This window comes from Eschrichtius robustus, chromosome 13 (genome assembly GCF_028021215.1).
Source record: "Eschrichtius robustus isolate mEscRob2 chromosome 13, mEscRob2.pri, whole genome shotgun sequence".
In the NCBI taxonomy this organism is placed as follows: Eukaryota; Metazoa; Chordata; class Mammalia; order Artiodactyla; family Eschrichtiidae; genus Eschrichtius; species Eschrichtius robustus.
The window spans coordinates 106494960-106509295 of NC_090836.1; the positions used below are offsets into that span (position 1 = coordinate 106494960).

The 14336-nt window shown below is 63.2% G+C and overlaps 1 protein-coding gene across 10 annotated transcripts; it reads right to left on the bottom strand.

Moving 5' to 3' along the window:
* Positions 1-257: 257 nt before the first annotated feature.
* Positions 258-13454, bottom strand: DENND6B (DENN domain containing 6B). Of its 10 annotated transcripts, none has more exons than XM_068561205.1 (20): positions 13194-13454; positions 8066-8104; positions 7952-7994; positions 7227-7339; positions 6713-6755; positions 6037-6282; positions 5836-5915; positions 5685-5747; positions 5353-5408; positions 4770-4892; positions 4592-4687; positions 4383-4477; positions 4233-4298; positions 4035-4099; positions 3851-3940; positions 3703-3756; positions 3250-3359; positions 3042-3144; positions 2824-2898; positions 258-2742 (listed from the first exon to the last, which is right to left on the bottom strand). In XM_068561205.1, exons 1-20 carry the CDS (start codon positions 13353-13355, stop codon positions 2620-2622), a joined length of 1845 nt encoding a protein of 614 aa, XP_068417306.1. In that variant the 5' UTR covers positions 13356-13454; the 3' UTR covers positions 258-2619. The 10 variants fall into 10 exon arrangements, 8 of the variants coding, with proteins under 8 accessions (XP_068417306.1, XP_068417312.1, XP_068417305.1 ...); XM_068561211.1 differs by having other exon boundaries at positions 6037-6142; positions 6713-6793; XM_068561204.1 differs by having other exon boundaries at positions 3235-3329; positions 4233-4477.
* Between the last annotated feature and the right edge of the window lie 882 nt (positions 13455-14336).

Below are 14336 nucleotides of genomic sequence, written 5' to 3' on the forward strand. Positions count from 1 at the left end.
CACCCAGCCCGGGCCTGGGACCTGCCCCCGATGCTCAGGAACGCCCCACTCAGGTGAAGCCACTGGAGAGGGTCAACTCACTAGTTCTTTCTGCTACCCCCCCCACCCCCAACCAGCCAGGCCACACCTTCACCCCTTTAGCCCTGAACCCATCCACACCAAGGCCCACCCAACGGCCCACCAAGAGGACCCTAAAGTTACCAGGCTCTGATAGGGATGCCAACTTTTTATCAGAAAAGGAAGTTAAAAGACAAGTATTGTGTCACAGAAGGACATTTTAATAGCAAAGATGTGGGAAGTCCACCATCCCAGACTAAAGCGGAGTCTTTAAATAGAGAGCAGGAAGCTTGGGGGTGAAGACCGTCCTTCCTGTCCCTGGGTCAGCCCACTGCCCTCCCACCTCCATCCCAGCCACCACACCAGGCCCACACACAACCCCCAAAAGCAGGTGGCTTCACTCACTGGCCGCCGACCACAGCGCCCTCTTGGACCACTGGTTCCTGCCCGCCCAGGCCCTCTGTCCACGGGGCTCTGGTAGGTGGTGGGTCTGCCTCTTTTGACCCTCCTGCCCCTCCCTCCCTCCTCACTGCCTGTCCCCAGCCTGGTGGGGGGACAGAGGCTCAGCCCAGCCGGAGCTGACCTGATCCTGAGAGGGAACCCGGGGGCTTATGGGGGAGACGATGGAGTTAGCAGGACTCCACCCCCGGCCCGCACCCGCAGGCTACGCTGTACTCAGAGGCCTCGTCTGGGCAGGGGGGTTAGGCTGTGAGGAGGAGGCCCCTCCACAGCCCCAGGCACCCCAGGGGAGGGACCTCCTCCCACCTCTACCCTTCAGCTTTGGATTCCACCCTGGGCAGTGTTGCCCACCCTGCCAGGCGTCCCTCCCCCGACATCCCCCTGCACCAGTGTTCCTGAGGACAAGCCGCTGTGAGGGGCTGCTGCGTGGACTCAAGCAGAGTCCTCGAGGGAGGATGCAGGGATTCAGGGGAATCTGGTTGTGCCTTCCTGGGTTGATGGAGGCAAAAGTCCCTGAGGGCTTTGTGGAGGCCCCCTTGCAGCCCCTCCCCTGCAGCCCTCCATCACCTGCAGCCACCCTCAGAAAGCCAAGGGAGGGGACCGTGCAATGTGCTGGGGCACACCCCTCACGGCCCGTGGGCCACCCCTCCAGGCCAGACAGCAGGGCAGGCTGTCCAAAGCGGCACTGGGGCCACAAAGTCCTTCCTCGCTTGAGGGCCTCCAGCTTGTCTCTCCCTCTGCTGCCTCGATTCTGTCCTCTGACTGCAGTCACACACCAGGCCGAGCTCAGCTGTCTGCGGGCTGGGGACGCGCCGGGCTGTCCTAGGCAGTGGTCAGGGCCGGACAAGTCGACACTGGCAGTTCTGAGGCCAGCGCCTGCTGTCATCTGGCGGCTCCACCGAAGCCCGCTTGGGAGGAGTGGCTGCGTCAGTGCTCCATCCCGGGACACGGACTGTGGGGATTCAGGAGAGAAGGGAAAGCCCCCCGCTCGGCCTGCCTCCCGCACCACCTCGCGCAGCCAGGACTCAGCTCAGGTTGCCGCGGAGGCCCACGCGGGTGTCTACGAGGCCTTGTGCCTCAGGTGAGGCGTCTGGGGTTGGATACGGTGGGACTGACCCAAAGGCCTGCAGCTCTGGGCCCACGCCTCACCCCCTGCCCCGCCACCCCCACCCGCCTCCGCCAGCTGGCAGTGCTGCCACTCTGTGCTGAGCTCTGATGGTGCTGATGGCAGCACCGGTGATTGCTTGGCCCAGCGCTCCAAGGTGTCACATGGGGGCGTGGATCCCTTCTGAGGGACTTTCGCTCCTTGCCGAGGAGCTTGGTGCCCCAAGGCCACGGTGGCTGTGAAGGGCTCTGGCTGCAGGGGCCTGGTCAGGCTAGAGTCCAAGCCCCTCGCTGCCTGTGGGGCTGCATGGACACGGGGGCGACTCGAGGGCCTGCCAGCCGAGCAGCGGCGCAGGGCAGAGCGAACGGAGAAGGTGCCCAGTGGGTTGTCCCTGGAGTGGAACAAAGACAATGCCCTGGACCCGCCTGGCAGCCACGCGGGTCCTGGAGGCATCCCAGCGAACCACAGGGCATAGCTCTTCTCCGGGCAAAGTGGCGTCTCCCCTCCCAAGCGATGACCGCAGGCGAGGTTCCCCCCTCAGCCCCCAGGCAAGACAGGCGGGGGGCGGGCTGTGTGAGGAGAGGGGTCTGCCTGTCAGCCGCCTCCTTCCGTCCTGAGCTGGGCAGCCTGGTGGGTCTAAAGGATGCATCAGATGCAACGCCTGGGCCTGCACGGCTCGGGCAGATGGGCTCCTGGAGGGGTGCGTGGCCTTGGCCCAGATCAGATCAGCAGGGCTCAGAGCCTGCCCCCCACCCCTGCCTAAGACCCTGGAGAGGGCAGGTGGGGCCCAGGGGGAGGGGAGGCTCTGCCAGCACGTGATCTGCCAACAGTCAGGGGCCAGGCTGTAGTTCCAAATGCCACCTTGTCTGCTGGGATGATGGTGGTGCCAGGTGGGGGGCCAGGGCCAGGGGCAGCCGGGAGCTTGGGTGGGGGAGCTCGTGCTTGACTGGGGGGAGGGAAGCTCGGCCAGACCCTGGCCCCGGGCCATGGGCCCCATCCTAGGGAGGGCACAGGACGACCTGCAGGTCCTTGGGCAGGGAGCCGATGACTGTCTCAATGTACAGCCGCGCCCGCTTCAGCGTCGCCTCCTTCACGGGGAGCTGGTGGCCCTGTGCCCGAACCTGCAGGGGCAGCGGTGGTCAGGGGCAGGTGACCTTCACATCTGGCTGGCCGAGGCAGGGCAGGGCTGGGAGGCATCTCACCAGCCTCTCCCGAAGTTTCAGGACCAGATCCACGACCTCCACCTCGGACTTGTCCTTCATCCAGATCTCGATGTTCTGCGGGGACAAGATGAGGCCATCCGTCGCCAAGGCCCTCGCCCAGCTCTAGGCCTGTGTCCGCCCCTCCCTGCACTCTCCTCCAGCCCCTGTTCGGGGCTTGCACCCCTCTGCGCTCTCCTGCAGCCAAGCGCCCCCCTCACCGCCTCACAGATGGCCTCGAGGTGCAGGGCCTCCAGCTTCTGGGCCATCTCTTTGTGCCGCTGTCGGTACCAGCCATCAAAATGGGGGGACTTGAAAAACCGCCTGTGGGGGGCAAGGGGCAGCAGCTGTGGGCTGACCCTGTGTGTTGAGGGATGGGCGCGGCCACCAGCAGCAGGAGCCCCAGGACCCTACCTACTGTCCGCCCACCTGTAGAGGCCCAGCCGGTCGCCCTTGAGGAGGCAGGTGAGCTGGGGCCCCGAGTGCTCCAGGCTGCGCAGGAAGTCGTCCTGGTGGAAGGGGTGGATCTGGGGAGGGGTCTGAGACAGGGGCTGGGTGAGCCTGGGTGCTGGGGGGGCACGGCCTCGCAGGCCCCGTGCCTTGGCTGGTCAGGACCCTCACTAGGGCACTTGGCAGACACACCCCTTGTGTGTCCCCCAGCCCCCACCCTGCAGGGACAGATCCCAGGGTGACCCTTCCCAGAGAAGAGGGCCTCGAACCCCTCCCCTCTCCATGTGGCCCGCATTTCTCTTCCCTGTGAGGGCCACCTGCAGGTGTGGTGGGGACGGGCTGGCCCCAGGGGCTCCTGCACCCCCCCCCCCCCCCCCCCCCCGCAAAGGATCGGCATAGGGCCCATCCTCCCAGCCCCTCCCTGGACCACACCTTCCAGGGCGTGATGCTCTTCTGCAGGGGCATGAGGCTGGCCATGTAGTGCTCCTGAGGGGGAAGGGGAGTGAGTGTGGAGTCTGGGCCACAGCCTGCTGCCTGCCCCTCCAGCCCGGCCCCCTCCTCCCTGCCGGCCGGGCCTCACCAGAGGCCTGAGGAAGCTCTGCGTGAGCTCCAGGAGGTGCCGCCTCAGCACTGCAGTCTGCACGTCCGACGGCCGCTTCTTCTGCAGGCCCTGGGGGGCGAGGGCTGAGCCACAGCAGGCCGGCTGCGCCCCCTTCACACACCGAGCCCAGCTTCCCCGCCCCCGGAGCGCCCCCCAGCGGTACCTTAAGCAGTCGTCTGAGCAGGGCCTTGTCTCGGTGGAGGTAGGTCGTGTACGCAGTGTAGAGGCCTGGGGAGGGCAGAATGGCAGTGCGCTCTCCTCGGGGGCGGGGCACCCCCTTCAGCTGTGCCAGTACATTTGCCCGCCCCACCCCGCCCCAAGGCGTGTCTCTGGGTCCCGGGAGGAGAGGAGGGGCACAGACCTGGCTTGGTGTCCAGGGTCTTCAGCCTTGAGGGCTTTTTCAGTTTGACCTGCTTGGGAAGGTCCCCTACGAGACACGCCCCATGGCCGGGCCTCAGGGTCTCAGAGGCCCGCGTTCCCAGGACCCTTGGGCGGAGGCCGGGGGCCTCACCTGGCATCTTGGGCTCCCCGATGCGGAGGACGTGGGGCCAGTGCTGGAGCGTTTTGATAAAGAAAGGGTTTGTGACTCCCAGGACCACGCTTGGTCTAGAGAGAGAGAGAGAGAAAGGGAGAGAGAGAGGGAGGGAGGGAGGGAGGAGAGGCAGACGCAGGCGCAGGGCGCAGGGCGCAGGGCGGGCAGGCGGGCAGGGCGGCACTTACGGGGCCTGCGTGCGCGTCGTGAACTCCTTGAACTCGCTATCGTGGACGGTGAAGTAGGGGCGGTAGTCGCAGCAGAACTTGAGGGGCTGCAGGCAGCTGTGGGGAGGGACCCGCAGGGACAGTGAGTTCGCAGGGCTGGTCCAGGGCCCCCGGCCCCTCGCGTTGCCGCCCGACCCACCTGGTCAAGGCCAGCACCATCTCCGAGGACACGGCGGGAGAGGGCGCCAGGACCAGCAGGGGCTCCCCGAGGAGCATGAGCTCCCACAGCAGCTGCACGTGGGCCAGCACAGGCCGGAAGCACCTGGGCCGGCGGGGGCGTTGGGGAGGCCGGGTGGGAGGCTCCCCAGCCCTTGCCCACCTGCCCCCACCCAGGCCCAGGCAGGCCCTGTCTGGGTGAAGGCTGGGCCTCACTCCAGAGGGAAGGCGGTGAGGCCTTGTGAAGATGCCGAGGGCGTGTCCAGGGCACTCCCCCGCCACCCGGTTCTGACCCTCCACCTGTGCTGCCTGGCCTCGCGCCCCCGCCGTGCCTGAAACCGACAGCCCTGGCTCCCGCTGGGCCCAGCACGGGGCCAGAGGGTCTCCAAAGGTGGGGTCCTCTGCTGGCCCCCCACAGAGGGCTCCTCTTCTGCGTGACTCTCCCTCTCAGAACGGGCTGGGGGCTAACTCCTGACGGCCCCCAGCGCCCCTGCCCCCATGGGCCTGAGCCTTGTGGGATCACTCATCACCTACCGGAGCAGCAGGTGGTGGCCTGCCGGGCTCACCTGAACAGGTCCAGCTCATGGACACTGGTGAGGACGACCGGGGCTGGTAGCAGGTTCTGAGAGGAAGGGTGGGTGGGGTCAGGCCGAGGGGGAGGATGGCACCCCACAAGCCCTGAGCAGCACCGGTCACCCCGGGAGAGTCCCGGGGGCCGCAGTCCCTACCCGCATGCCTCCCCGCACCCCACGGCCCTTCACGGAGACGCAGGCCCCTGTATCTGGGGTCTGGCCAACCCCCAGGGCCCCCAGCAGGTGAGGTGGGGAGGCCCAGGCAGGTGGGAGGGTTGAGGGTTGAGGCAGGTACGGGGCCACCAGCCTGGGAGCAGGGCGCCCACCTCGTGGCTGCACTGCTTTGGAGGACCGGATTCAGGCTTGTCTGCCCTGGATGGGATGTGCACCTATGGGTGAAGGAAGCAGCTGCCAGTGGGGCCGGGTGGGGTGTCGACATGCGCTGGGGCCGTCGCACCCCAGCCAGCCAGCCCTCACCTGCAGGACGACTCCCATGACAGGCAGGTTCAAGGTCTGCCCCGGCACAGGGGCCGGCCACTGGTCAATCTCATCGCAGACTGCGAACACAGGTGGCCAGCGTCAGAAGCCTGTCCTGGAGAAAGCTGCCCGCCGGAGCCACCAGGAGCTACAGCTGGGATGGCGACGAGGCAGCTCTGGCAGCGCCTGCCGGCCACTCACCCGCTTCCAGGCAGGGCGCCAGCTTGTCGAAGTACTCGGGGGCGACCAGGCTCAGCAGCGCCTGGAACAGCCGGACGAAGGGCAGGCGGGACACCAGCACCAGAGACTGCAGGGCCCGGGGCCGGTGAGATGTCGCCCCAGCCCCTTGGGACCCTGCGGGGACCCCTGAGGCCCGGCTCATCCAGGGTCGCCCAGGGCAGGGTGTCCCACCGACTTCCCAGGAATGGCCTGACGTGGGACTCCAGGCTATTAGAAAACCCCAGGTGCAGCAGGGCAGGGCTGGACCCCAGGCCTTCAGAGGGAAATGCACGTGGCCAGGATCATGGGATGGTCTCCCCGGGGCTCAAGCAGCTTTTGCTTTTGGTGTCTGACTTCAAGACTGAAGTCGTCCTAATCTTGAAAGTGTGACAAGGGCCCCCCTCCTCCCGCAGCGAGGCGCAGGGAAGCCTGGGCCAGAGACCGGGCTGGGCGAGGGAGGGGCAGCGGAGCCTGTTCCCCAGAGGCCGCCCCCGCCCCCAGGTGGTGCGGTGGCCCCTGCCCAGGGCCAAGTGGCTAGGGCTGCGGAGGGGTGGGTGCTCCTGGAGGCTCAGGACCCACCCCCAGACCATCAGCCTCTCCCGATGGCTGCTGGCCCCCAACTCTCAGCGGGGCCACCCCAGAGCAGCCAGCAGCTCACCTTCTGGAAGTAGCCCCTCTTCATGGAGCTGTCCTTCACCTGCCTGAAGTACACGTAGCCAAAGTAGTGTGCCGGCTCCCTCTGGAAGGAGGGGTATCGGCCAGGCCGCGCCCACTTCTCACGCTCCCTCCTGCCCCCTCGGACCCCCACGCAGGCTGGGGTCTGCCTGGGAGTCACGGCCCGGAAGGCTGGCAACCGCTCTCCAGGGACATCTCCGCAGACACAGTGGTCAGCGGTTCAGGGGCCCGAGAGCACCCGCAGGCGTGCACCGGCCTCTGCACACCCAGCCACGCCCTGGCGCACACGTGGAGCACAGGAAAAGCTCCAGGGACCCTGGCAAGTCCTCAGAAGCGCTGGCCCACCCCCAGTCGAGGCTGGGGTGCTGGGCCAGGCTGCGGCAGTTGGAGACCCTGCTGGCTGGGGCTGGCCAGGCGCCTTGAAGGGGCCGCTCACACCCGCCTGACCCTGGCCTGCAGGGGGAGGGGAGGAGCGGTGGAGAGGCAGCCCGGCTCACCTGCAGAGACACGGGGGCCCCACTGTCACAGTGCCTGTCATCCATGTGCCAGGGGCGCCTCTGCCCTCCACACTGACGAATGCGGAAGCTGAACTGAGTATCCCCGAGGCAGCCTGGGGAGGAGGTGGTCCCCTCACGCTGTGTCCAGGTTGGGCTGGAGCCTCTCCTGCCAGCATGTGGGGCGGGGGGCCAGGGAGGGGGCGAAGCCTCTGCCAGGCTGCAAATGCCTCAGAAAAGCCCAGCCCTCCGGCTATGTGTCTCCCGACAGAGGTCCCCATGTCCTAGATTCCCGCACCTAAGGGTTTAAACTCAGCACACAGAGAAGCACAGCCACAGCCCCGCAGCGCGTGCACTGTGGGCAAGCAGAGGCTGGGGGTCGCATGTGGCCCGGCGTAGCCTGCCTGGGGCGGAAAACCAGGCCGGCCCGGACACCCGAGCCCCGGAGAGGAGCAGAGGCCAGGACCCAGCTCCTGGTGACCCCTCTGCAGGGGTGAAGAAGGCCAGAGACCCCACTGCCCAGAGACACCTCTTTCCACGGGAACCGGGGAAACTGGCTGCTGCGGCCTGGGGCTCTGGCTGTCTCCCTGGAGCGGGAAGCGGGACTGGGGCTTACAGGCTGTGCAGGCCTGGCCGCAGGGGCTCCTGGGCAGCCTCATCTCCCTCCTTCTTCTTCTCCCCACAGCCCCAGAGAGACACCCAGGCCGGGGCGAGGCGGGGTGGCCTACCTGAGTGGGAGTCGGGAAAGGACAGGTAGCAGATGCTGCTTTTCTGAAACACAGGAAAGCCAGTGAGGGCCTGCTCCCCGGGTGAGCGCTGCTCCTGGGAGGGCTGGGACCCACCTCCTTGTCCGTGAGCTGGAAGTCGCTGGGGTACACCAGCTGCGGGGGACACAGAGCACTCGGTGACGTGGGCTTGGCAGGCTTGGTGCTGGGCTGCACGTGTATCCCCCCCCCCCACCTCCCAGTACTGTCAGACCCTCTGGCTCTTCCCCACCTCTGGCTCCCTGCTGACCCCTCCTCCTCCCTTCAGGGCTCCAGCCCCCTGCCCCGCCTCCCCAGGCCCCTCTCGGCCTGAGGCCACTCCTGGCCTCCATCCTTCCCTTTTCTTGGCCAGCGCACAACTGGGTGAGCGCCTCGACCCCCTTCTCACACCCCTCGCCCTCAAGGCCACTCTCCCAGACTGGGCCTCCCTGCCCCCATGTCCCGACGGTCTGTCCCCCTAGCCTCCTCTCCTGCCTAGAGCGGCTGCAGGGCCCTGCCTGCTGGCCCCCACCTCCTGTACCCTCTCAGCGCTCCGAACCCAACCCCCCCCAGCCAGAGGGTCTTAGGCTCTGCGGCTCCTCTGGGCCTGCTCTTCCAGACGGCCTGGCCAGCCTCCCCATCCCATCTTAACTCAGACGTTGCCCGACACTGGCACCCTTGCCTCTGAGCATCTTCACTCCAACCCCTGCTACTCAGGGGTCTGGGAGCTTCCGGCCTGCTCCCCGCTTGGAGTGTGACCCCTGGAGTACCCAGGCCCCTGGAGTGTACAGTGAGCTGACCAGCTGGACAGGCTCTACCTGGGAGACGGGCCACACTCTAGGGGAGCCAGTAGCCCTGCACACAGGCAAATGGCCGGAATGGATTTCTTTGCAGGAAACGGAAAAGGCAGGGAACCTCCAGAGCCCTCACTCCCTGCAGGCCCCCAGGTGTCTCCTGGGGACCTGGTGTGCCTTGGGCGTCACTGCTGCCCTGGCCCGCGCTCAGATGCAGCAGGACGGCTCTCCCAGGAAGCGGCTATGCTGGGAGCCAGGAGCTGAGGGCCTGCATGCGCGGCCCCCTCCTCACTCTGTCGGCCAAACTCCCATGCGGAGGAGGACTTGGGTTTTGGCTGACATGAGGCTTCTTCTGGGGTGTGCCCTGAACCCCCAGATGGTAAGGTACTGTGCCCTGGGTCTTGCACTGTTGTAATAATGTAGCTTCTGTCTTTGTTTGCTCTGGGCTCGCTGCTCTGGGCCTATTCTGTCTCCTCCGCTGCCACCAAGTGTCCTAAGGACAGGGACCGTGTCCCCAGGTACTTCTGCCTCCCAGCCCCTGGCAGGGAGTAGACCCTCACCAAATACTGTACAGGCACACCTCGTTTTATCACACTTTGCTTTATTGTGCTTCGCGGATGTTGCATTTTTTACAAAATAAAGGTTTGTAGCAACCCTATAGGTGCCATTTTTCCAACAACACTTGCTCACTTTGCATCTCTGCATCATATTCTCGTAATTTTCACAATATCTCAAGCTTTTTCATTATTATATTTGTTACAGTGACCTATGATCAGTGATCTTTGATGTTACTGTTGCAAGAAGATTAACAACTCACTGAAGGCTCAGATGATAGCACTTTTTAGCAGGAAAGTACTTTGAAATCAAGGTATCTACATTGTTTTTTAAGATATAATGGTATTTCTTGCGTACTTAATAGACTACAGTCTAGTGTAACCATAACTTTTATATGCACTGGGAAACCAGCAAATCTGTGTGACTTGCTTTACTGCAGTCATCTGGAACCGAACCTGCAACATCTCCAAGGCGTGCCTGTATTTGTGGAGTGCGTGAAAACATGTGTCCAAAGAATAATGGAACAGGTGGGGCATGTGGAAATCTCAAGGAGATGTCAGCTAAGGAGGCACCAAGAAGGAAGGGCCAAGAGGAGGGAGGGGAGCCAGCCAAACAGTATTTGTCTGTGGGGCGGACCCACAGAGGTACCTTGAGATGGCTCCAAGAGAGGAGGGGCCAGGGGACCACTCGGGCCCCTGCGTGTCCTTGTTGAGAAGGGCAGAGGAAAGGCGGGTGCCTGGCAGCGGGGGCAGGGCCACAATGGGCCCTCGGTGCTGAGGTCAGGGGTCTGAATCTGGTCTGCAGTCACAGGAGTTTTGTAGCATCTGAGGAGGCTCCACAGCCACGCCCAGGGCTCCAAGTTCACTGTTCACAAGCTGGGAGCAGAGCTGGAGGGACGGCCCTGCCTGACTGAGGAGAGGAATGGAGCAGACCCTCAGAGAGGGGCAGAGAGCGAGGAGTCTGCCGCACGATGAACCCTGTGCCCTGGAACCACAGGGGTCTCGTCCTTTCCACAGGAGCCAGTCTGCAGGGGCTGCAGCTCCTGTAACCCAGTCGTCCCTGAGGAAGACAGATGCAGCGAGCCTCGCCTTGCTGGAGAAGGTACCTCTAGGAAAGTGCTTCTCGAAGGGTGGTGTGGCTACCCTAGGCTCCCAGAGGCCGAAGCTGCCTTTTTCACTCTCTTCTCACTGTGTGCAGTGCGGCTTCCAGAGGCTGTGACACAGGCCATCAAGGGGAACTGACTGAATCTGACGTGAAGATACAGCTGCCTTCTATTTGGCCTTTAAAAAGGGACGTAAAAGTGTCAAATAATGCCATTCTCCTCACTGAATTTGTTTTTGAAAATATGGTTATTTTTGTGGAAATATATATATTTTTCAAATAAATATGTATTTATTTATTTATTTTTGGCTGCGTTGGGTCTTTGCTGCTGCGTGCGGGCTTTCTCTAGTTGAGGCGAGCAGGGGCTACTCTTCGTTGCGGTGCATGGGCTTCTCACTGCGGTGGCTTCTCTTGTTTACACATGGTATCCGTTGTTTTTTAAAATGGATTAATAAGCATTTTTAATTTTTCTGTTTTAACTTCTAGTATAGGAAACATTGATAGATACGACCCACATAAAAAGCCCCTTGGGACCCTCAGTACTTTTGAAGACTAAAAGGGTCCTGAGACTGGGCAGTGCAGGAGCTGCAGCTGGGAGGACGCGGACACCTGGGAGAGGAGGGACCCTCTGGGCCCCGGGCCGCGGTTCACTGCATGGGCTTCTCGGGTCAGCGGGGATGCCGAGAGGAGCTTCCAAGGGCTGAGGCAGCGGAGCCGGGCCCTTTGCTCAGCTGGTGTGCACAGTCTTGCCCGCTCTCCCCTCGTGTCTGATCCCTGCCTCGCCTGCAGGCTCCAGTGCACCGATGTGGGTGGGATCCCCCTCAACATACCCTATGCGCTCTAGGGGGTCCTGAACCACTTACTCTCTGCGTCTCTAGCACAGAACGTGAACTCCTGGTGGGCAGGGCCCTGTCATCGCATTCAGCTCTGTGTCCATGTGTCCAGCACCAGTACCGTGGGGCCTGGCTGGTGGCAGTTGCCCAATACTTGATTTATTGAATGAGTGAATGATTGGCTCCTTGCCTTTGCTTTCGCTGGCTTTTTTGGGGGAGGCGTTACCTGAAACAGCCCCCTCTCCCCTGCCCGGCTGCCTCCTCCTCATCCTCCAAGATATGGCCAAACCCCCATTCCTTCCTCTGAGCTGCATCTGTCCATGGAGGCTCCGTGATCCATGAGCTCCCGGAAGGCAGTCCCTGGGTCTTCCATCATGTCCCAGTGCCAAGCGCAGTGCCAGAGCCTCTGTGGTGCTCGGCCAGGCCAAGCCCGGAGTAAGCGAGCGCAGGGCAGGTGCTCCATGAGTGACGCAGCTGAAATGACCCCTGATCTTCCCCGTGATTTCCAGGGGAGAGAAGAAAGACAAGATGCAAACCTGATGAGCATCGTGTGGTTGCACTGCCCGATTCCTGCACAGACTTGACGATTAGGAGGGGCCGTGGGTCCCCACAACACCCCCTCCCTGAGCTACACAGCCTCAGCAAAGCTCAGAAGCCCAAGCACATGGAGCCTTTAACAGTTCTTGCCTGAATGGTGAAGTCCTAGAAGATCATACATGAGAACGCCTTAAGGAAACAGTAGACTCTCTTGTGATTTTATTGGGAACAATTTGGGCACCAGTAGGAAGGTGGGCTCTGTGACGTTAGGCAAATCACCTCACCTCTCTGTGCTCAGGTCCCTGCGTCAAGTTAATTTGGTGCGCCACGTGGGGACTGGTGTGGTGGAATGGGGTCTCCACGGCGAGCTGGGCAGTGTCACCCCTTGCCGTTTGTTAGGACTTGGGCTTCCCACAGCATCATGGAGTTCAGCAAGGCCTTGGAAAACACCCTCTCACCCTGATGCTGGCTTTCCAACGATGGCTGATCAGCCTCATCTCAGCCAACTGCAGTCACGGGATGCGCCACCGCCTGGGTTCTCAGAAAGTTCCTTCTGACAGCGTGCTGAAGCGTACCTCCCAGCCTCCCCTGCCCTGATCAGCTCCATGGTCTGTGTCATGCCCTTCAGGGCCTGGAGAAGACCATCCCCCCAGGCCTGCATTACTACAGAAGGCCTTCCTCCCTGAGTCTGTCATGTTTTCATCTACACCCATGTGGGTGGGGGTAGGGAAGAGTCTTGCAGGTAGTGGGGACACCCCAGGCTGGGTGGGCTGGGGGCAGTCAGTGAACAGAAAGATGGCTCTTGGGTCCGGTTGTGACCCGCAAGGGGTCTGGATCAGACTCTAAGTGAACAAGGAGGTTTCCAAAGATTTAAGCAAGAGAGCCACAAATATTGGACTTGGGGGTACAGTAGCAGTGGTAATGAATCTGACAGCCCTGCTGTAGGTGGAGCTGTCAGCCTTGTCCCCGAATGGGATGTGGGGTGGAGGGAGGGGAGGACTCAAGGGTGACCCCTGGGATTCTGGCTGCAGTAAATGAGGTTAGAAGGTATCATAGTGTGGGAAAGGCGGGGGAGAGGAGGGGAGAGGAGACAGCTTTTTACTGGGAGAAAAATCAAGAGTACCACTTTGGGTATCCGAAGTGCAGGGCTCTTCGCTCCTCCACCCCAAAGGGCGGTCTTGGCAACTTAACTTTTTTTCTTCTGCTTGGGAGCGCACCTTTCAGGAAGTGACAGGTGCAGGGTTTCTGGGGAGGAAGAGGCCACCTGGGGGGGTCTGTCTCCCCGAAGGTACCTCACCTGCGGAGGGATTCCCGCCGCCCCTCGGCGATGCCTGAGCCACACTAGCCGGCGGCGACAGAGCAGGACCCGCCCTCCCTGGCCTCCCCCCGGCCCGCTGCCCCCCTCACCTCCAGCGCCTGGCCCAGCTCCAGGTCGAAGGTGACCACACACACGCACTCCAGCCAGGCCGAGAAGCGTGCCCAGGGTGCCCCCGGAGCCCGCGCTCCGCAGGACGGCGCGCCGAGGCGGCCGCGAGCCCGGTGGGGCCCGGCGCCCGACCCCTGGTCCATGGACCCGGCTACTGAGAACGGCCGCGCGTTGCCGGGGGAACGGCCCGAGGCGTTGCCGGGGGAACGGACTGGAGGCGGTGGCCTGGGCGCGCCCGGACCGCTCCGCGGAGCAGTCGAGCGGCCGTCGCGGACCAGAACGGCCCGGACGCGGCCTCGCACGCCCCTGGCGGCAGGAGGACCGCCGTGCGGCAGATCAGCGCCGAGCCCACCAAAGAGAAGGGACCGCGCGGGCCAGAGCGGCCCCAAGCCTGGAGGAGGGACTTCCGGTGGGGCGTGTGAGCCCGCGGGAAGACGGGTTAGGGCGGGGTCGCGGCCGCCGGGGACACCGTGAGGACAGGCGAAGTCGAGACTGGCCGGTACCTTACCCGGCCAGCTTTCCTACCCGGATTTCGTCGTTACGAGCTCCCATTCTACCAACTATCACACACAGATTCCAGCGATTCTGGGAGTCCCTCGAGTTTTCTCCCTGGGGTCGCCTCCGGATATGGGGTCCTGCAGAGGGCTGTCACGTCCGGGGTTCGTGTCTGACCACTGGGGCATCTTTGTTTCCAATGGCCTGGTCGTCAGTGCGTGCAGACCCGCCCGCGCCAGTCCCCTCCTCGCCTCTTGCGTCCAGCGCTCTTCCACATTTTTCCGGGCCCCCTCTTGGGCTGCCTTGCACACTGTCCCAGACCTGTCTGTCGAAACCAGACACAGCGTATAACACACATAATTCGAGACACCTGTGCCGTTTTATTTTCTGCTGCGGCGGCGAAGTGTGGCTGGGGGGGGGGGCAAGTCCCCCTCCCTCTTTGACGTCGCATCTCCCTCCAGCATTCCTCTTGGCAGAGCCAGGCACCAGCCCTTGCTCCTCGAAATGTGGCCGCAGGTTCCCCCCCTACCCCCCAGCATCACACAGCCGATCATGGAAGGGCGACTTTGGAGCTGAGACAATAACTTAACTGACACGCTATATATATTTTACTTTTTTTTTTTTTTTAA